The sequence below is a fragment of the Suncus etruscus genome, chromosome 1 (genome assembly GCF_024139225.1).
Source record: "Suncus etruscus isolate mSunEtr1 chromosome 1, mSunEtr1.pri.cur, whole genome shotgun sequence".
Taxonomy (NCBI): domain Eukaryota; kingdom Metazoa; phylum Chordata; class Mammalia; order Eulipotyphla; family Soricidae; genus Suncus; species Suncus etruscus.
Genome location: NC_064848.1, coordinates 145,013,332 through 145,035,715, shown reverse-complemented (window position 1 = coordinate 145,035,715; position 22,384 = coordinate 145,013,332). Strand labels below are relative to the sequence as shown.

General features: G+C 44.6%; 1 protein-coding gene across 2 annotated transcripts; it reads left to right on the top strand.

Moving 5' to 3' along the window:
* Nucleotides 1-1,229: 1,229 nt before the first annotated feature.
* On the top strand, nucleotides 1,230-22,122 carry FAM180A (family with sequence similarity 180 member A). Of its 2 annotated transcripts, none has more exons than XM_049775596.1 (3): nucleotides 1,230-1,496; nucleotides 8,973-9,073; nucleotides 11,503-12,900. In XM_049775596.1, the coding sequence occupies exons 1-3, from the start codon at nucleotides 1,421-1,423 to the stop codon at nucleotides 11,923-11,925; spliced, it is 600 nt and encodes a 199-aa protein (XP_049631553.1). In that variant the 5' UTR covers nucleotides 1,230-1,420; the 3' UTR covers nucleotides 11,926-12,900. The 2 variants fall into 2 exon arrangements, 1 of the variants encoding a protein (XP_049631553.1); XR_007496774.1 differs by lacking the exon at nucleotides 11,503-12,900 and adding an exon at nucleotides 22,111-22,122 and having other exon boundaries at nucleotides 1,460-1,496.
* Nucleotides 22,123-22,384: the final 262 nt, after the last annotated feature.

Here is a 22,384-nt window from a genome sequence, read left to right as displayed (position 1 = left end):
GAAGAAACAAAACAGATACAAATATAATATGTGGCCTGCGGGCCATAGTTTGAGGACCACTGCTTTAAGAGATTCCAAGAGAAAAGCCTGAAGCAGAGAAGAGTCAGTAGAACTAAGCCTGGGAATGAAGATGTTTGCCATGGAGCTCAGCCAGACTTCTGAGACTCAGTGGTTTATCACTCAGAAGTTCTGAAAACCATTTGTTAAACCATAGACCACTGGAAATCAGTCACTTTTGAGGGTTTTTACCAGAGAAATTGGCCAGTGCTAAAAAGCTGAGCTTCTCCTGCCTTCCCATAACCAGAAGTCCCCCAAATTGAATCTGTTAAGACAGATTAGGGGTATAATTTTTCATGTAAACTTAGTATTTACATAGACCAGGAGAAAATTCTCAGCCACCCAGGGGCTGGTGAAATAGTGCAGTGGGTATATAACTTGCTTTGCATATTTTACTCTTAATTTGATCTCGGGTACTATATATATCCTTGTCGGGAGTGATCCCTAAACACAGAGCTAGATATAAGACCTGAATAAAGTTTGGCATAACCCAAAATGCCCCCCCCACCTAAAAAAGACCATCAGTTTATTACTTTAATTACTGATGAGAACACCATTTTGTTTGGAAGAACCAGGTGATTTGGTGGTTAAGCCCCAGGTCTAGAAACAGCCCCCAAAGTGGGAGGTCAAAAATGTGAGTAGGGAGAAAGGGTAACTTATAACTGAATCATTAGCTGCGAATACAGTTTCATATACATGAAACCCCTTCATTCACTCCCCAATACCTGTCATCTTCCTTCCTTGCAAAACTTAGAGTTTGTGCTGCCCTTTGCATTCACATCACTAGGCTAACCTCCAGGGAGAGATGAGCAACACTTAGCCCAGGTACCACAATGGCTCTGCTGTCCTGAAAGCAACTCTGGTCTGTGTGCTAGCGCGGTCTACTGCCAGGCAAACCTCCCAACTCTTCCTGTAGCCCTGCCCTGGTTTGGGTGTGTGAGCGGATGGGGAGAGCAGCCAACTCCTGGCCAGGCTCACGAATAAGTTCCAAGGGTCTATTTGCTAAAGAAAAATTCCAGTGGGTGCATCCAACACATGGAACTCAAGTACAGAAATTATATTTATCCCTCCCCCTGCCAAGGCGATCACATGCCCCATGAGTCACTCCAGATGTGCTCAAAAACAGAGGCTCTCTGTGGAAGCCCAGTCCCCCAATCCCAGAGAGAGTCAGATTGACACTGGTCCTGGATTCTGTCTACACCTCTGTCCTCAGCCTTGAAAGGTGAGAGTCAGCATCATAGCCTGCCCTGGACCAGTGACAGTTGATCAAAATCAGATCACTGTGTTCAGGGGGACCAGTCCAGACATACCTGTCTCTCCTGGGTACTACTGAGATTGAGCACGACTTTGACATCGGGCCACGATGCCCTGGAAGGCCTTGCTGCTTCTGCTGCTGTGTTCTGATGCTCCAGTGACCATGGCCCACAGGTGGAATCGGGGTGAGTGGCCTTGAGTTTGCTCACTAGCTGGGCAGCAGTGCCTTTTCTAATAAAGCCTGGAATGCGGAGGGGGGTGAAAAAGGGCAGAAGCCACTTACTCCCTTCAATGCATCTCTCTGCCACTGCTTCATGCCTCTGGCTCCCCTGGGTGGGAGAAGGAGGCATGTGATGGGGGAAAGGGCATTGAAAAACATTCGAGCTGCTAGGATGCAGAAGGTAGAGGCCACCTGGGTTCTCACACTCCCTCTAGTCCCTCCACTGAAGTGAGGAGCAAGTGTCTACATGTGAAGTTAATGCGGCCAAGTGGTGAATACAACAGGCTGCACCCTGCGGAGCCTAAGTCAGAAGCTCTGAGTCTAAATCTCTCAGCATCTGGTTGGTAGAAATAGCTGATGGCAGGAGGGGATATAAGGGTCCCTCTGTCTGCCGGCTGCTGCTCCCCACCTCCCAAAGGAAGGGGACCTGGACTCATGCCTCTAAGGTTGGCTCTCAGAAGTCATGAGTCCTGTGAACTGACAGAGCAAAGCCAACAAGCCTGCAGTCTGGGGTTCTCAGTCCTCTATGGTAAGGTTTGAGGTCAGTGTTCTCCACACCCCTGAAAGCTGAGTTGTGAACTCTGTTGCCCAGAAGTAAATCACTAATGAGCATTTGATTCCACTTTTCTCTTTGGTTTTTCTTTTTGTGCCGAAAACAATTTCTCCTTCACACACCCCTCAGGTTCATCATCTCCAGGGTCTCTGGAGGCAACATTGGAGCAGAAGTTCCACCTCTGTGTAGCTCTGGGGTCTTCTGACTTACTACTTAAGAAAAACAGTCCTGGGCTGGAGGCTTAGAAAGGGGTCAGGTGTTTGTCTAGCAAGAAACACATGCTTATCCAATTCTCTGCACCATCAGAAGTGATCTCTGTACAGGGTCAGGAATAAGCCCTGGGTGTGGCCCCAACTCCCCCATCATCATTATTTTCATCCCCACTCTTCCTGATGCCTGAACACTCAAAGTGCTAAGGGAAATGACTTGATTTGCTCCAAGTTTAGGAAAAGCAGAGAAGCTGCTGCCAAGCTCCTTGCAAAGTGCCCAGAGACTGAACTTCTTTTTTTTTTTTTTTTTTTTTTTTTTTTTTTTGGTTTTTGGGCCACACCCGGTAACGCTCAGGGGTTACTCCTGGCTACGTGCTCAGAAGTTGTTCCTGGCTTGGGGGACCATATGGGACACCGGGGGATCGAACCGCGGTCCGTCCAAGGCTAGCGCAGGCAAGGCAGGCACCTTACCTTTAGCGCCACCGCCCGGCCCCAGAGACTGAACTTCTGCTTTATTGGTCATCTGGTCTCTGGAAAGTCTCTCAACCTCTACAAGCCTACACAGGTTCACTAACAGATTATGCTAAACAAATGCCCTACCTGGTCCTGAGGTTATATTAAAACAGATAGCTAAGGACTAAAGAGATAGGGTGGCACTTGCTTTGCATGAGGCTGACCCAGGTTCAATTCCCAGTACCTCATAAGTTTCCCCCAAGGCATTGCCAAGAGAGACCCTTGAGCAAAGAGCCAGGAGTAAGGCTTTGAGCACTGCCAAGTGTGTAAAAAAGGGGGTGGTAGATAAAACACTCTGTTAATGATGGAGTGATTTACAAATGATGATTAAGGAGAGTTTACGATGCTCTGCAGAGCTGGTCCATTCTGGGGGCCAGAGTGATAACACAGCGGTAGAGTTCCTTGCACGTGGCCAACTCAGGACGGACCCTTGTTTGATCCCTGCCATCTCATATGATTCACTGAGCCTGCCAGAGTGATTTCAGAGCATAGAGCAGAGGCGCCACAGGGTGTGGCAAAAAAAAAAAAACTGGGCCCGGAGAGATAGCACAGCGGTGTTTGCCTTGCAAGCAGCCGATCCAGGACCAAAGGCGGTTGGTTCGAATCCCGGTGTCCCATATGGTCCCCCGTGCCTGCCAGGAGCTCTTTCTGAGCAGACAGCTAGGAGTAACCCCTGTGCATCGCCAGGTGTGGCCCAAAAACCAAAAAAACAAACAAACAAAAAACTAAAAATTTTTAGGAAAAAAGAACTAGTCCATTCTGGGACAACAGCTCTAGGAAAAGGTCCGCTCCCACCCCCCAGTAAACTTACCACCAATATGGAGACCCCAAGTAAACTCAGTAGAAGGAGGCCATGGCAGGGCGATCAACCAGGCTTAGCATTATGTGGACAGTTTGTAGCACTGAGAAGGCTGCCAGCAATAAAGTCCCCTAACCATCAGAAGAAAAGGTCATTTAGAGCTGGAGCAATAGCATAATGAGTAGAGCATGTACTTTTCATGTATCCAGCCTGGCTGGGTTTGATCTTCCACATCCCTGAGCCTGCCAGGAATAATTTCTGAGCACAGAGTCAGGAGTAACTCCTTAGCATCACAGGTGTGGCCCAAAAACAAAGAAAAGAAAAGGGGTAGTTTTATTTCATATTTCAACATTTTTCTCTCATCATAAAGGAATGCTGTTTATTTTAATTAATTTTAATTTAATTAATTAATTATTTTAATTGCTGTTCATTTTAAAAGACAGCATGAGGGGCTAGAATGATAGATAGCACAGCAGAATCAAGGGTGTTTGCCTTGCACATGGTGACCTTGGACAGATTGGGGCTTGATCCCCGGCATCCCATATGGCCCCCTAAGTTATTTATGAGTACAGAGCCAGGAGTAACCCTTGAGTACTGCCATGTGTGGCCCAAAAGCCAAAAATAAATAAATAAATAAATAAATAAATAAATAAATAAATAAATAAATAAATAAATAAATAAAAGACAGCATGAGAATCAGGCCCAAACATCACACTTTCAAATGATCAGTTCCTTCCCCTCTAGCAAGTTCTCCATCCCTTTTGCAAAATTCCTCTGCAATCATTCTGGGGAAGGAGGCATCCTATACTGTCAAGAGCTTCCTCCTCTACTCCCCACCCCCACTTAGCCTCTGTCTACCCTCCTCATCATCCCCCCTATCTCCAACCTCCTTCCTCCTCCCACAGTTGGCAGAAATAGACCTGACAGCAATATATCAGCCCTGAGGCCCTTCCCTGCCAATCTTTGCTGCTCTCGAGGATTCTGGCCAGCAGCAGCAGCAACCTCGCTGCTGGTCCAGCCCCAGATACCCAAGCCACTTCACACCCAATGACTCACCTGTGGTTAGTGACCTCCACCCAGGGCCTCCACATGCCAGTTACCCCAGAACCTGCCAGGACACTGAAGGGCAGAATGGGAGTCTTATGAAAAAAAAGTCTAGATGAGTTACTATAAAATTGATTATTGATTGCTTAAGAGTTGGTTTGGGTCATACCACAGTGTTCAGGGCTTACTTCTGCCTCTGTGCTCAAGGATCATTTCTAATAGATGAGCCTCAGGGGACCATATGTGGAACCAGGAATCAAACTAGAGCTGCCCAAAGCACCTTAACCCCTGTCTTATCCCTCTGACCCCAAAATATTGATGCCTTTATTAGCTACCTTGAGAGTATTTCTTCCAAGAGCTATGAAACAGGAAGATGGGCTCTGCTGTGAGTAGGGGGGACCGGCTGGCATATTGGGGGTCCATTTTAGGAAGGCATGTGTGAAAACAGAATTGTTCTGGTCTCAGTCAGGGCTTGAGTAAGCAGCATTACTGGGTGGCCTCATATGCCCTCAGACCTCCCCTACTCTCCATCATTGTACCAGGTGGATATACATCAACCTTTCCAGCTAGAGAGGAGGAACAAATGTGTTCAGCTGGCAGGACAGAACAGAAATTTGTCACTACCCATCTCTCATATTTACGTCTTCAGAGTTTCCATGTCCTGATTCACCCCTTCCTTCTCTAGCATGGTGAGGAGCCCTCCGCAGGTCCAGTGAAGCATTCACAGTTCCCTGCTCACTAACCCTCCTCCCCGCCACACATACACACATACACACATGCCCCATCTCATAGTGGCTCATAGTGCTCCATACTCAGTGGCTCATTCTGAGTATCTCTGTGTTTCCAAGGGACTGGCCCAGGTTCAAAAAAACAAATGACCTCAGTAGGATTTAGCCCCTTATTTAACTGCAGACTGAGATGGACCTCCCCACACCCACTCTCCTCTCCAGGCTGGCTGTACCAACTCAGAAACCAATCCAGGCTCTCCACTGGGTGTGGCTGTTCCCCCGTTCCTGGCAGCCAGCTCAATGGTCCCTAAGTTTTGTCACGGAGCATACAGGGGAGGGAACCTAGTTATCAAGGTGGAGAAGGAGGGTGAGCCAGCCAGTTGGGCTTCTGGGTGAGAGATCGGGCAGAGATGAGACAACAGGTAACAGTTCTTGGGGATGGTTCAGAGGAGCTCTACCCTGGCTGGAACAGGGAAGTAAGGGGAGCACTTCAGGGAGACAGGAGACCATACCCTCTTCTGTATAGAGCCCTGAGCAGAGATCTGAAAGAGTGGAGCTTGGGAAGCTGGAATGATACTGTGGGGAAGTCAGTTGCCTTGTCCATGGCCAAACCTGGTTGACCATTCCCAATCGAGCTCTTGACTTTGAGTGAGATAAACGGTATGTTTGGGCCTAGGAATAACCTCCTTTCACAGAGACAAACTAGCCGCCAGCTCAAGGAAGGGACAGGAAGCAAGGATGGCAACAACAAGTCCCTTCTGGGAAATGCATAAATTAGAGGGGTGAGCTGGGATGCGTGACAGGAAATAAGCAGATTCCAGAGAGATCAGGAAGTTAGAGCCGGGCCCGGAGAGATAGCACAGCGGCGTTTGCCTTGCAAGCAGCCGATCCAGGACCAAAGGCGGTTGGTTCGAATCCCGGTGTCCCATATGGTCCCCCGTGCCTGCCAGGAGCTCTTTCTGAGCAGACAGCCAGGAGTAACCCCTGTGCATCGCCAGGTGTGGCCCAAAAACCAAAAAAAAAAAAAAAAAAAAAGGAAGTTGGAGCCAAGGAGACTCAATGGCAATAGAAGGATTTAGAATATAAAAGAAAGAGAAAGTTAAGGAAGAGGCCCAGATTTGAGGCCGAGTAACTGAGATAAGAAGGCCAGGCTGGAGATGCTTGTGTTTGCATATGATTACGTGTAAATGGATGGGTGAAGGTGTGTGTAGAAAGTTTATACGTGTGTGCCTGTGTGTTAAATGGGGTATGAGAGTGCATGCCTATATGTGAGTGTATCTTTACATCTATGGATATGTGTGTGCATATGTGCATGTGTTGTAAGTTGGAAACAGGAGTCAGGAGAAATTTCTATTTCAAACCCAAAGGTTGCCTCCTGTAAACTTCTAAGCTGGGAATAGAGTTAAAAAACCAGTAGAGAGGGAGTGTGGATGCAACAGCAGAGAGGACCAAGGATGAGCCCAGGACTCTGCATCATGAACAGGGGAATGGGTCTGAGAGTGGCATGAAGGAGGAGCTTTTGTTTTGTTTTGTTTTTAATAGAAGCATCACTTGTTTATATTTTTACATGCTAGGGGGAAGGAATGTGGGAGGAGTGAAAGAGAAAGGCCTCGGAACAACGGTGACCCTAATTTTCTCTCTCTCTCTCTCTCTCTCTCTCTCTCTCTCTCTCTCTCTCTCTCTCTCTCTCTCTCTCTCTCTCTCTCTCTCTCTCTCTCTCTCTCTCCATAAGAAGCAAAGCACTTCTAGAGAGACAGCAATGCAGGTAGGATGCTTTGATCCCTAGATCCCCTATAGTCCCCTAAGCACCACCAGGAGTGAGTCCTGAATGCAGTCAGGAGTAACCCCCTGAGCACCACCTGGTGTGGCCTTCTCAAAAAATAAATAAATAAAAATAAAGAAGAAAGGAAGGTCTGCAGCTGTGAGGAATGAAGGGATTAGAAGGTATGAATAAACCAGCCTGTTGAGTACCTAAACGAGCACTAAAGGAAGGTTAGAGATTCAAACTATGCAGCAAGTTCTGAGATTCAAATTAGCAGCTGTGCACCGAAGGGTATACTATCTGATTGTTCTTCCAGCATTAGCTGCAACACCCTTCGGTTCTGGAACAAAGAATGCCTGATTGGAGGTGAAGCATGTACAAACAGGATAACAAAATGCCCTCTTAGGGGAGGTGAATTCAGGATTAGGAGCCTTCCAGACCAGAGTTTAATCTTAATCACAAAGTGGATGAGCTCAGAGTGGTCAAGTTTCTTAAACTCCAAGTTTGTTCATCAGTAAGGGCCACACTTGTCCAGAAGGAAACCCTCACATAGGGTACAGGAAACTGTACCTCGCAAAATTCCAGGGGCACTACTTATATGAGTACCTTATAGGCATTCATGAGTACTGCCCCCCAACCCCAACAGCTCACAATTAAATTTGTCTGGAAGAAATTGTGCCTTTTCCAGTCAGTAGCTGCCCTGCCCATCAGACTAGGGAGTAGGAAGATTCCTTCCCAGTGGGATATATATATATATATATATATATGTGTGTGTGTGTGTGTGTGTGTGTATGTATGTATGTATGTATGTATGTATATATAATAGATATGTTATATATAATAGATATGTCACATATAATAGTGGGAAATGATCACTCTGGACAAGAAGTGGGTGCTAAAAGGGTATAAAGTGGTATGGAGGATGCCCCTTCAGTAACAATATTGCAAATCACAGTGTCTAAGAGGAAAAGAGAGAAAGAGGGAAAATGTCGACATAGAGGCAGGTAGGGGAAGGGTGGGAAGAAAACTAGAGACATAGGTGGAGGGGAAATGTGCATTGATGAATGGATGGATGTTGGGTATTATGTGACTGAAACTCAATAATTTAGTACTTTTATTAATGAATTAATATAATACTTATTAAAAAGATCTTCTAATTTAAAAGACTTTGGACAACATTGCAGCATCATTGCAGGGTGAGATCCCAACCCCCACTCCCTTAAGCACCAGCTGTAGCTGCCCAAAAGCTCATGTATGAATCAATAAATAAGTAGCTCATCATATTGGAGTGCAGTGCTGAAGAGCACCGTGACCAGGGAGAGGACCATTATGGAGGTCCCTGGGGGCAGAGATGGTGGTGGAGAGGGAACATCTGCAAAATGTTGCTTTATCTGAGCACAAACTTTCTAGAAGAGACCCTAAAACTCTAAAAGGTCCCACATACTACTTTTTTTTCTTTATTTAAACATCTTGATTACATATATGATTGTGATTAGGTTTCAGTCATGTAAAGAACACCCCCTTCACCAGTGCAACATTCCCAGCACCAATGCCCCAAATCTCCCTCCATCCCACCCCACCCCCACCTGTACTGCTTTTTACCCATACTGCTTTTTACAACTTTTTGGAATAGCAAGGGAGCAGCCAGATTTGAAATCAGTCAGACTCAAATCAGACTAGGCTGGAAGCTTTTGGAACACCTGGTTTAGGGTTGCCACCTCTCCCAGCTTGATGTCTGCCTTCAGGCTGGTAGTTCAAGAGTCCTGCAGGCTGAGTTCCATGTTCAAATGTGTATGCATGAGCGCTGCATATATGCCCTTTACTTTCTTGCAGCGTTGCTGTTCCCTGCAGCCCACCGGCCAAAGAGAGCCTCATCAGTGCCCTTGAATCCCGTCCTACAGACTTCCCTGGAGGAAGTGGAGCTACTCTATGAGGTAAGCAGCTGCACCCACTGCTTTGAAAAAGTCACCGGAGTACTTGAAAAGTTTTGCCCTTGAAGGCGTTCAGAGACCATCAAATCCGACCCATTCCAGAGGGACTGACAGACTTGGGGACTATCTCTCCTTCCAGGTTTGCTGTCCTGGGAGTGTAGCTTGAGATGCCCAGGAGAAGCCCAGCATCCAAGCTACAGAACAGATGGGAAAGAATATACAGCAGCTCACCAGGTTGCTGGAGACAGTCCCTCCACTCTGGGACACCCCAGTTTCTGATACTCAGGGGTCACCCAGAGACTCTCTTCCTCCACCTTCCATGTTTTTTATCCTTGAGTCCTTCCCCATTCCTCCTCCATGCAATAGGGATATTTCCCAAGGCAACTGGGTTGGCTCAGAGATGAGAGTCCAGGTTGAAAAGTCTCACCTTCAGGGATAGGATCAGTAATGCACTGGGTAGGGTGCTAGTCTTGCACACAACATCTCGTATAGTCCCCTGGGCACCGCCAGTAGTAATTCCTAAGGGCAGAAACAGAAGTAAGCAATTGCCAGGAGTGACCCAAAACTAAAATAAAATTAAAGTCCCACCTTCAGTATGGGATCTAGCCTCAAGGTCAGCTATGAAACCTTGCATAAACCCTTCTTTCTCTTCCTATCTCTGTATCTGGTTCTCTGTAGCTCTGATTCTTTCTATCTCTGTGTCTTTCTTTTTTCTCTCATTCACAGCTGGACCCTCTCAACTTTTTTTTGTTTGCTTGTTTTGGGGCCACACCTGGTGCTGCTCAATGGTTACTCCTGGCTCTGCACTCAGAAATCACTCCTGGCAGGCTGTGGGGACCATATGAAATGCAAGGGATCGAACCCAGGTTCGTCCTGGGTCAGCCATATGCGATGCAAACTCCCTACTGCTTTGCTATTGCTCCTGCCCCATGGACCCCCCTCAACTTTTAAGCAAGAAACTGCCAATTGTACCAAATCCCTCTCCAGTTTTTGGCTAAGAGCCAGCCTTCAACAAAACGGCTGTGCCCCTGGGTATGGTGGGTAGGAGGATGGTTTTAGATCCTACCTAAAGGAGGATCTAACTGACTAAGGGTAGCCTTTGCCACTGTGGAACATGGATCTTATCAAAATTTATCTGGGTTTCAGAAAGGACAGAGTACAGTGGAAGGAGGAATGAGAGAAAGGGCATGGGGGAGGGGATGGACAGTGTATCCACAAAGTTCTTGTTAGCCTGATGCCAACCTGGCACTGAGCAGGGATAGGTATGACAGAGCCAGCCCCTACTCTTCTAGAACAGGTGACAAAGGAGGACAAAGCTCTGGACCCCACTGTATACCTAGCAAATTCTTTGCATCGTCTGAATTCCTGGCTGTTCATAAAAATTATCCCAAAGGTTTTGATTTTGTCTTTGTTTTTTTTTATATATTATTTTTGGGCTACATCTAGTGGCACAAGCAGCCCCTGGTTTTGTCTTTTGTTGTTGTTCTTAAGAACAAAGTCCTGGAGGTCTTGAGTGATAGTACATCAGGTTGGGCATTTGCCTCGCACGTAGCTGACCTGGATCCAATTCCCGACATCCCATATGATCCATTGAGCCTGTCAGGAGTAATTTCTGAGCGCAGAGTCAGGAGTAACCCATGAGCACTGCCAAGCATAGCCAAAAGAAAATGAAAGTGGTCATGGTTGGGGGAGAGGAAGAGAGGAGAGGAGAGGAGAAGAGAGGGGAAGGGGAAGGGAGGGGAGGGGAGAAAAGAGAGGAAGGGAGAAGGGAAGGAAGAGGAGAGTGAGAGAAAGAGAAGGGAAGAGGGGAAAAGAGAAGGGAGGAAAAGGGAGAAGGAAAGAGAAGTGAGGGAAGGGAAGAGAAAGGGAAAGAAAAGAGAGGAAAAAGGAAAGGAAAGGGAAAGGAAAGAGGAAACCATGTGTAACACCAGAAATGGGAATTCGTCACTTGGTCACATGAGAATGAATCGTGATTTAGGACAAGGATATTATTAAAGATATTATTCCTTGGAGAGGGATGACCACTTTTAGCAGTGCTCATTAGTGATCCCTGCCTCTATACTGAGGAGTGATCCCCAGAGGTGCCCTGGGAACTCTATGTGGTACCAGAATATAAACAGGGATCAGAGGGCTGCAAAGCAAGTGCCTTTCACCCCTGGACTCTCTCTTCTGCTCTAGATGTTCTTCTGTGACTTATTTTATTCCTCCTCATCTATCAGTGACAAATAATTTCCAAAGAGGAGAAATGAAAGGCTCAGAAAGTTTAAGTAACGTACCCAGGGTAGTATGAAAGGTGAGCCAGGCAGAATGAAAAACTAGGCCTCTCAGATTCCAAAATCCTTTTTCAAAACTGCCCTCCCAAAGAATGGAACCAGACATGGCCTTCACTCCTCTCTCTGGGGCTTCACTTCTCTCCCTCCTGTGTCCCATAGTTCCTGCTGGCTGAGCTAGACATCAGCCCTGATCTGAAGATCTCCATCAAGGATGAGGAGCTGGACTCCCTGCGTAAGGCAGGGGCCTTCCGCACCATCTGCAATGACGTGATCCCCAAAAGCATCCCAGACATCCGCCGGCTGAGCGCCACCCTCACTCACCGCCCTGGCGTCCTCAAGAAAGAGGACTTTGAAAGGACAGCACTGACTCTGGCCTATGCTGCCTACCGCACTGCCCTGTCCCAGGGCCACCAGAAGGACATCTGGGCCCAGGCCCTGGGGAGCCTCTTTCAGGCCCTAAGGCAGGACCTGGTGAAATCCTCAGGCTTGAGGGATAGGCTGGCTCCAGATGGTCAGCACAGAGATACACACTTGAATCATTCAGAGAGTGGCCACCCCTTGGCCTCTGACCCAGACCAGTAGCAGGACACTTGCCGTGAACTCTAATAGGCAGAGACAAAAACAAGGTGGTAAAAGCTCTGTGCCCCTGGCAGCTCTAATGAAGAACCTCTGGCTGCTATCTACATGGGATCTGAGCAGGAAGAAGCAGTTGCCATTGCAATCCCAGATGCTTCCAGAGGTAGTATGGTTTGTTTGCAGAAGTCTGACATAGGCTTCAACACTGAGTTTGCCACAGACACACAAGAACAGGGATAAGGGGCCAGAGAGATTTCAAAAGCTGGAGCTCACAATTTGCATGCAGGTGGTCCAGATGTGACTCCCTGATGCATTCTGGTTTCCTAAACACCATCAGGAGTTTGGAGCACTGAATTTAGAGTAGCCCCTGAGCACTGCCAGGTATAACCCCAACCATAAAATGGAATATGGGTTCCTAGAAATCTAGAGACAAGTATAGAATGGTGGGTACACAAAGAACAAATCTCTCTTATCCTACAACATGGAGTGTTGTTTGGAATGGCATTTTCTCTTAAGGTCCTATAGTAAGATATAAAGAACCTGGGCCAGAGATATAGTACAGTGGGTAGAGCACTTGCCTTGCATTCAGACAACCCCAGTTTGATCCCTTTCTTGCATCACCCCAGGGTCTCCCAAGTATTGCCACAAGTGATCCTTGAGCACAGAGTTAGGAATAAGCCCTGAGCATAATCAGGTGTGGCCACAAATTAAGCAAACAAGATATAAAGGACCTAAGTAACAGCCAAAAGAAATTAGGGGAGGAAATACTTCTCAGCTTTTCTAAGAGTCACCAAAAAAATCCACTCAAAAATCAATGTTAGAGTCTGGATGCTGAAGCTCTTATGCAGGCTGATGAAATAGAAAGAAGCAGGATAAAGGGGCCCAACATGCAGCAAAGCTTCTCTCCTGAAAAGAGATGAGACATTAGGAGGTAGAAGCCCTCCACTCTGATATGTTCCATATGAATTCTCCAGCAACATCCCCCAAAGCACTCTCAATAAAATTAATTTTATTTTTTTTTGACAATGACTTAATGACTTTATTGGGAGATACAATAATTTTTACAAATTTTCTTGCTTCTGTACTCTTGGTCTTTTTCTCTTTTCTTTTTTTTTATTTTTTAACAATTTTACTCCAACTTAGCTAGAAACAAATAGTGATTAACTATTTCAATTATGTAAAACAATTACTTCAAATAAAGTAATTTATATTTAAAATATTAGATGTTATGAGTTAAAATATTTTAATAAAATGCAATGTTCAAAAATCCTTGTTTCTTTTTTTTTATTTTTTTATTTTGAATTATGAGAACAAAAGATGCAAAGAAAGAGGACAAGGTAAAGTTACAGTGGAAGGACAATCACCCATAACATAGTTCTCAGAAGAAGTCCCCTTGCTGATATCTTAACTTTGAACTTTCAGCCAAAGAACGTTAAGATAAATAAAACAGAATCCATGTACAATTACTTTGTCCCTCAAGTCCCCAGATTGTAACACATTATAATATTTCTTAACAGCACACAAGGTAATCTAAAGCCATAAAACTTATGTAACTCCTTAAACATTAGAGGCATAGTATTTTTTACATTTCTATGTACATGCATATTAGCTTAAGTTAACCTCAAATTTTAAGTGGGTTTTTTTTTTAAGGATTAGAGTCAAAGGAGCACAGTAAAAATGGTGTTAGAGTGGCAATTGTTGTTTGCATAGGCCCACCAAAATATGAGAGGCATGGAAAGGAATAACCTTGGCCTAAATACAAAGAGATCTTACCCCTGAAGTTTCCTGGCATAAGACCAACTCTAGGCTTCAGGCAAGTTATCATCCAATCCAAGACATTGTCCGTAGTGCCAACACACTTTTCACACAGTCTCTGTTGTTGGTATCATGTTTCTGTATTAAAGATCTTGGTATGTCCATATCCTACATTGAAGTCATGATGTGGAGCTTCTTCTCGTTTCACCTCACCATTAAAGGGCAATGCAGGAAGCCCTGTCCTGTAAGCAGGTCGTTGTTGTTAAGTCTTCTCAATGTTAAGGGAAGTCTCTTTTGAGCAGGTCGATGTCTGAGCAGTGGTAGGGTCTTCCGTGGTAGAGGATTGCTTCCAGGTGATGTTATAGACAAACCTCACAATTAAGGGGCAATACAGCAAGCCCTGTCCAGTAAGCAGGTCATTGTTCTTGTTAAGTCTTCTCAGTGTTAAGGGAAGTCTCTTTTGAGTAGATTGATGTCAGAGCAGCTGTAGGGTCTTCCCTGGTAGAGGAATGCCTCCAGGTGATGTTATAGACAACCTTGGATGTTTTGTAGATGTCTTCTCTAGATCAGGGGTGAATGGAGAATGCCCATTCTTCTGAGGCCTGTGCCAGGTCTTTATGTCAATGTTCAGGGTGTAAGGTCCCATTGCACTACAAGATTTGTGTGTTCTCATCTCTATTAGATAAGAACTTATTGGTATGTATAGTATTTTCCCATTTTAGTGTGCCTAAGCAAACAAGAAATAAAGCCACATGGCGCTATCAGAATATATGGGGGCGTAAGAACATTTCCAACAATACCCATGACTTGGTTCAAACATAAGCATTAAACTGAGGGATTCTTTTAAACCAAATTCCATATTGAGCAGTTCACAAAGAGAAGATAAAAAAAAAAATGGGGGAATCGTCACTGTATAAGAAAATATTCAGCAAAAGTTATAGCCGTCAAAGAAAACACCCATAAAATGTTGAAAAGACATAAGTGTCCTTTTTATGCCTTTTAAAATAGTTGGGTGGATGTTAACTCCAGGGCACCACTTTGGTCTGTGACTTAGGACTCTACAGTACTTAAGTTAGAAAGGGTAAATGAGGAGTAATGATGATAGGAGTTAAAGAAGTTAAAGAGAAATATGATCTTTTGAAGGGGTATGCAAAAGGGCAGAGTACAAAATGGACATTCTGCATACATAAAAACATAATTCAATGATAGTGAGTACTATTAATGTTTCTTGTGCTACCGCCCCCGCGTAACTTTGAAAATATAGACTGGAAAGAGATTACCAGTGATTTCAAGAAGCTGGGAGACCAGAAGTTCAGAGCCCCACCCAGACCCTCCCTAAGGAGCTGAATGGATAATGGGGGAAAGCCTAGGGTACCTTCAAGCTCCACCAAGGGGCCCAACTCACCGGCTTGCCCAGGCATGTGGCCCGGGGAAGCCCTGGAGGTCTGGAGCAAGGCGGTAGAGGGGTGCTGGGGTTGCCCAAGTCCCGCACCCCCCCAGGCCTGATTAAGAAGGCCTCCGGCATGGCGGGGGCCTGCCGAACCCCATACTGCTAGACTCCCGGCTCCCAGGAAGGAGAGAGATCCTTCAAGAAGCTGGGAGGCCAGAAGTTCAGAGCCCCACTCAGACCCTCCCTAAGGAGCTGAATGGATAATGGGGGAAAGCCTAGGGTACCTTCAAGCTCCACCAAGAGGCCCAACTCACTGGCTTGCCCAGGCACGTGGCCTGGGGAAGCCCTGGAGGTCTGGAGCAAGGCGGTAGAGGGGTGCTGGGGTTACCCAAGTCCCACACCCCCCCAGACCTGGTTAAGAAGGCCTCTGGCATGGCGGGGGCCTGCCGAACCCCATACTCTAAAATCAATTTTCAAAGGCTAAAATGTACACTTTCAAATACCAAAACTTTAGTTTTCAACATATTGACTTGTATTTTTCTAAGCATATGACATGTCTCGAGTTTGTATTTAGCATGTCTTAATATTTAATGAACAGGCCTTAATATTTAGTACCTTAAGATAATTTGTCACATTTGAATAAAGGTATTGGGGTCTTTAGGCTTCTTCCTCATCTGACTTGTCCACAGTCATCTAACCAGCTGTGATGTTAGAGGAAGAACATCTGCTTAGCAGAGATTTTCTGCACCTAGAAAGGTATCCAGAAAGAAACCTGGAAGGAATCTTCTTCCAGTTGCCTTCCTCATAGTCTGTCCCCCTCTCTCTGTTAATGTGACCTTTGCAATGTGTCTCTCTGAGTCACCCACCTTACCACTTCAAAATTGCTAGGCTGGTTCTAATTTGACAATTTGGTTCTAATAAGAGTTCATTGAGGAAGAACTCTATTAGGAGAAATATGTTTGGGTGTTAATCAGATTCCTCAAGCACTCTGCTGTGTCCTTCTACTCCAGATGTTAACAGATGTCATCTGCACACTGATGCTAAGGCCTGAAAACTGGCTTTTGCATTCACTGGGTAAAGCTTGGATCTATGGTGAGGATTTAACCATTGTTAGTATATGATGACTAAACCTGATCTGGAAATCTTGGAACATTAGAGAGCTTTTCCCAGCAGTATAGTGGGGAGACATTCTAGGAGGCAGGAAGAAAGAAGTATCAAGACAAAAGCTTGGATCTGGGCCCGGAGAGATAGCACAGCAGCGTTTGCCTTGCAAGCAGCTGATCCAGGACCAAAGGTGGTTGGTTCGAATCCCGGTGTCCCATATGGTCCCCCGTGCCTGCCAGGAGCTATTTCTGAGCAGACAGCCAGGAGTAACCCCTGAGCACCGCCGGGTGTGGCCCAAAAAAAAAAAAAAAAGCTTGGATCTTTTCAGACGCTGCCGTCAAGTCCTCTGGTTCTCCCTGAAATGCACATGCTCAGATCAACCACTCTGTTGTGTTTTTCTCTTTCTGCCACCAAACATTCCTTCTGACATTGATACTTCTCTTTCCACTTTTCATTTTAGCTGGTATCTCAATTGCTCTTTACTGTGGTTCAATTTTGGTTTTTATTGTGGTCATTTCTTTTTTTATTTGTGGGGGAGAGTTGACCCTCAAAGTGATGCTCAGGAGATGCCGGAAATTCTTGGGCCAGAGGCTCCATGCAAGGGCCAAAAATGTGATTCTGCTTAAGTCCTATAGGGACAACCAGTGCCACCCTGAAGGTGCTTAGAGACCTCCAGGACTATACCTAGTGCTGTTCTGGAGATAATGTGGTGCCAGGAATTAAACTGGATCAGCTGTATGCAAGGCATACAGGTATACCTGTACACTCTCCCTCCCCCTCTACCTCTGTATCCATTTCTTTGTTTTGTTCGGGGCCCACACATGGCAGTGCTCAGATGACTATATGTGGTTCCAGGGATCAAACTGAGATCAGCTTCATTCAAGGCAACTGCCTTAACCTCTGCACTAACCCTCTGGTCTTGTATACGTTACATGGCAAGTCTTCTCTGGAGGTCTCTGGTTTGTTCTACCCCTGTCTGCCTGTGCTCTCTCATCTCAAATGTTAAGACCCTCCAGGTATCATTCACTGTCTGGTGAAAACATAGATCAAAGTACAGTGAGGAAGCCCAACTTCCAGCCTACCTATCCTATATTGGAACTTCTTCTGCATATGAGGTGGAGAAGAGGTCAGTAGAGGACCATCCCCCAGGATCTGTGCAATTCCCTGAACGTGCCTCTTAATTCCCTCCCCCCTTGTAACCACCCATCAATAGGAATCTGAGTAAATTTGATTGTTCACCAGGAGGAAAGAAATACCCACTCTTGGAACCCTAGTCCTCCTCATTGGGATTGAATTTCTGCTGCCCATGGTGTAAACCCAAGAATGGCTCTTGGGCCATGGAGAGCCATGACAGGTCAACTCACCAGACCACAAATATTGAAAAACTATTCTGTACTCAGGAATAGGAGGTCTTATTTATGAGGTCCTCAGTGTTGGGGCACAAGAGAAGGGGGTAGAAATAAATAGGGCATAACCTTTACAAGGACAATTGAAAATGTCAGTAACTGGTTCTTAATTTTAGTTTGGATACTGATGCAGGAGCTATGGCGGCTGATCTCTGTTGGCCTATAGGTCCCAGGTTCTCAATACATTCCAGAATAAAAGTTAATAATAAAAATACTTAACCTTAAAAAGACATATAGTTAACTGAAAAGCAGAAAATAAAGAAATTCCCAAGCCAGAGATAACTTAATATAGGAATAAATCAAATATGGGTCATTTTTCCCATGTGTCTTTGAGGATGGGCTAGGGAGAGATAATATTAAAAAATGGGCCTTTTTGTTTCTTAGCAAAGTATCAGGATTCCCTGATGCAATCATGCAACATGGATAGAACTGGAAGATATCATGTTAAATGAAGTTGTCAGAAGAATAATAAGTATAGGATGATATCACTTATATGTGGTATTTAGAGTAACTACATGAGGGAATTTAATGGTTTAAAGGGGGGATATCTATCTCATCTTTATCCTCAGAGTATAATGAGAAGGGAAGAAATAGAGTGAATGGGGAGAAAGACAGATGAAAAATAATAGGGGTGGGGTCAGAGCCAAGGAGATTCTGGTACATCGGTGGTATTAAGGAAGGAGGATCTAAATATCCAAATAACAGACTCAACAACACTAAATTATTGGACCCAAACTTTAACAGCCAAACCTAAAAAGGTGCCTATCGAGATGGCAGACTGGGAGGGGGAGATATGGGAAGAAACCTCGGAACATTGGTGGAGGAAATTTGACTCTGGAAATGAGATTGGTGCTGGAACATTGCATGTTTAAAACTCAACTATGAATTACTTTGCAAATCATGGTGCTTTAATTTAAAAAAAAAGTGTCAGGCAAATTACTTCGTTTTACCTCATATTTCTGCATTTTTCTATAAAACTAAGAAGAAAGGAAAAAAAGAAAGGATGGGGGCCAAGGGCCAAGTGGTCTCAGATGCATTGGTGGAGAAAAAAAGGACAGAACTAAATATCCAATCCAAAATCAACAACAATAGAATCAAGAGACTTAAACTTGAACAACCTAAACTTAAATGAGCCTGTTACACTGGCAGGCCAGGGGGGCAAAGGGTGGTGGGATAGGACACACTCTGGGATCATTGGTGGAGGTAGGTCGACACTGGTGGTGGGAATGGCCCTGATTCACTGATATCTGAAATTCAACTATAATGGACTTTGTAGATCACAATGATTTTAATAAAATAAAAATTTAAAAGTAAGAATAAATTTAGAAAACTGAAAAAGTGTTGGGGTTATTATTTATTTCCCGGTGATGTATTATTAATTTAGGGCACAGTGGTGTTGCAAAATAAGAGTAATATCTGCATACCCACTGAGACTGTGGAACTGTTTATTTAAGACCTCTTTGGTTATTTATCTGTGCAGGTAAATGAAGATGACCATTATCTTTTAATCTCCTATGAGCCCAAGACCTGGGGAAGAATTTATGATCTTGGGAAACTATAAATTTCCTCAGGCTCAGAAAAAAAACCAGACATCTACAATAATGTTTAAAATGTAGAGTGGAGACAGTTAAAATGGAGGCTGCTTACGCAGGTGGGAGAGGAAGACCCTGAGTCTTCCTCTTTCAAAACCAATGAATTCTTTACCTCACGCACAAAAATAAAAATAAAAAAGCAAAGCTTATAGGAGCCAAATGGAAAACACAGAGGTAGGGTGGTTTGCCATGCATGTGGCTGACCCAGGACAGAGGGTCAATTCCTGGGCAAATGATCCCCCAAAACCCTTTCCAAGAGCAATTCCTGGCATCCCATATGGTCCTCCCAAGTCTGCCCAGGAGCTATTTCTGAGCCCAGAGCCAGGAGTAACCACTGAGTGTCGCTGAATGTGACCCAAAACCCCAAAAAATAAATAAATAAAAGCTTATGAACATGATTTATATTACAAGCAAAATATCAAATATGCTCACGTCCACCATTACCAAAAACTCCACACCAGACTGAGCATAAGTGGAATCCCGGTGCCTCTGTGAAACACAATCTACACACCACAAGGACAACCCAGATCACATTGTCGTCTTACTCATATGGAATTGGGGTGTGACTTAAGTACTTGTTTTACCATGACTCTACAATGGGTACATTTTCAGGACCCTAAAGGACTCTGGAAATTTCCTCCCAGTTAGTGTCTCAATGGCTTTTGGTAACACTGGTGTCACCAGTAAGATGCTAAAAACCATCTCTTGTGTTGAAACTTCCGTTGCTGTGTTTTCTCACCTGTATCTCAAAGAGAATCAACTAAATCATTCAGGAGAATATTTTTTTAAATGTGGCTGTTAGTGTAAAGCTATTTATTAAAAATGGTTACATGGTATCTCATGATTTTCCTAAGTGATTTGAATGTCTTCACTTTCTGTGATAAAAAAAAAAGAGCAACATGAAAGGAATCATCGTAAGCCCTCTTAAAGTGTGTAGTTAAGTGAGTAACACTACAAAGTTCACTTTTATTCACATGGTAGTGACAGGCTCTGGAGGGTACTTAGAAAATTATCATTCTATGTTCTGTTTCTAAGCATTTCATCACTTTAGATACATTGACTAAGTGGAATTTGTCTTCCATTTTTCATGCCTTTATATTCTGGCAAAAGTTCTCATAGTGTGAAAAGGGATAGAAACTTGAAGAACTACAGATATTAGTGTTAATTAACCTGATGTATCTGGCTTGATTTGATAAATATTCGCTCGCAGTGTCATAAAAATGTCCCAATGGGGGGCTGGAGAGATGGCATGGAGGTAAGGCGTTTGCCTTTTATGCAGAAGGTCATTGGTTCGAATCCCGGCATCCCATATGGTCCCCCAAGCCTGCCAGGAGTGATTTCTGAGCATGGAGCCAGGAGTGACCCCTGAGCACTGCCAGGTGTGACCCAAAAACCAAAAAAAAAAAAAAAGTCCCAATGGAAGTCACTAGATACATGGAATCTTTAGCTCGAGATAATTTCACCAAGGCAGCTGTAAGTGGTTCCTGGGTGCAAGAATGAATGTTGACTCCTTTATTATCCACGGCTGTTTCAGCTCTTCAAAATTTGTTACCTGACATCAGAGAGATAATAGAGTGAGCAGGGTGCTTGCTTTGCATGCAGCAGACCCATGTTTAATCCCTAGGATCCCATATGGTCCCCAAGCCTGCCAAGAATAATTCCTGAGAGCCAGGAGTAACCACTGAGCATCTCAGGGTATGGCCCCAAAACAAAACAAAATTGCTACCAAAACATCATCCATATGATTATTCATTCTGAGTTTCAAAATCAGTACTAAAAATTGAGACTAATAGTAGTCATCATACATAGTCTTTAACAAACATCTTACAAGGACAACAGAAAGTGAAAGGGACTTGGGCTGTCTTAAAAGTAAAGGTATAAAGGGCCAGGAGTAATTACACAGAGGTAAGACATTTGCTTGTGAACATAGACAACCTGGGAAGCACCAGATCCGATTTCTGGCATCTCCATATGATCCAAGCGGCAGGAGCGATTTCTGAGCACATAGCCAGTGTAACCCCTGAATGCTGCCAGGTGTGGCCCAAAAACAAGGGAGAAAAAAAAAAGTAAAGGTGATGTGGGTATAGAGAGATGTTTCAGGATTAAGGTGCTTCCTTACATGTAACCAGATTGAATTGGATCTTTGCCACCACATATGGTCCTTGAGCACCACCAGTAGTGACTCCAGAGTACAGATCCAGAAGTATCCCCTAAGTACCCTCTGGGTGTGGCCCAAATAGCTTCCCCCCAAAAAAATCAAGAAGAAAACAGGAAGATGGTTCAAAGGAGTTGGGGCATATTCTATTGCTTATGGAAGCCTCAGGTTGAATCCCTGGCATTTAACAGGGAATGGCCACCAAGTATCAGTGGGTGTGGCCTTAAAAATGTCATGGAAGGCTCGATTTTTGGACTCACTTTAGCTAGAGAATCATTTCCAATTGACTTAGCTGCATGGCCTGGGAAGGGACATTCCTTGCATTCTAAGAATTCAATTATGGAAAATATAGAACTCATCAGAGTTCGTAACGGAGGCAATATTATTGAGAATGTTCACTTTAGAAACATTTGGAATTTGTCTTTTCATTTCTCTTTTTTATTTTTTCCCCCTTTCGTCCCTGTTCCAAACACACAAATCTCTTCTGAGAAAAGACTAACAACTTCTCCAGATCTGAAGGAAGCAAAAATCCCAGAGCCCAGCTGCTGCCAACGTCTCATCCCTGAATTTATAAGCTCTTTCACTGCCTCTCCATCCTGCATACAAGCCAAAGAAAGCTTTCTGCTGCTCCTTTTGTGTGTAGGGGTGGGGTGGGGAACATAAACATCTGAGCATCTATTCCAGGCAGTAAGGTCATTGGCATCTGAACTCGAAGGGGGGCTAGAAATAAAGCTGGCATCTAGATTTTGCCAGAGTTCTCTCTAAAAGGCTATGTACTCTTTCTTAAAGGCTAATTCTTCTGCTGGAATAAGCACATTGTTTTTACCCAGGTGGCGGAAGCAAATGATGCCACGTGAAAGTCTGAAAGCCTTCACTCTTTTGCACTCTGGGGCAATTTCTCTAGAAATTAATAATTCTTCCAAAAGAACTACTCAGCTGGGATCATCCCATGGAACACTGCATCTACAGCAGAGCTTGGGGAAGAGACATGATTAGGAAGATCACTAGATCCTCAGATGTTTGGAAAAGAAAAAACTTTGCACATGGCTCAGATTCTTGCAGA

Bases quoted from the DNA above. Each gene is read 5' to 3' on its own strand.
- FAM180A (XM_049775596.1), top strand. From the start codon at position 1,421: ATGCCCTGGAAGGCCTTGCTGCTTCTGCTGCTGTGTTCTGATGCTCCA. The intron at 1,497-8,972 runs GTGAGTGGCCTT...ACTTTCTTGCAG, and splicing joins GGCCCACAGGTGGAATCGGG to CGTTGCTGTTCCCTGCAGCC. The intron at 9,074-11,502 runs GTAAGCAGCTGC...TGTGTCCCATAG, and splicing joins AAGTGGAGCTACTCTATGAG to TTCCTGCTGGCTGAGCTAGA.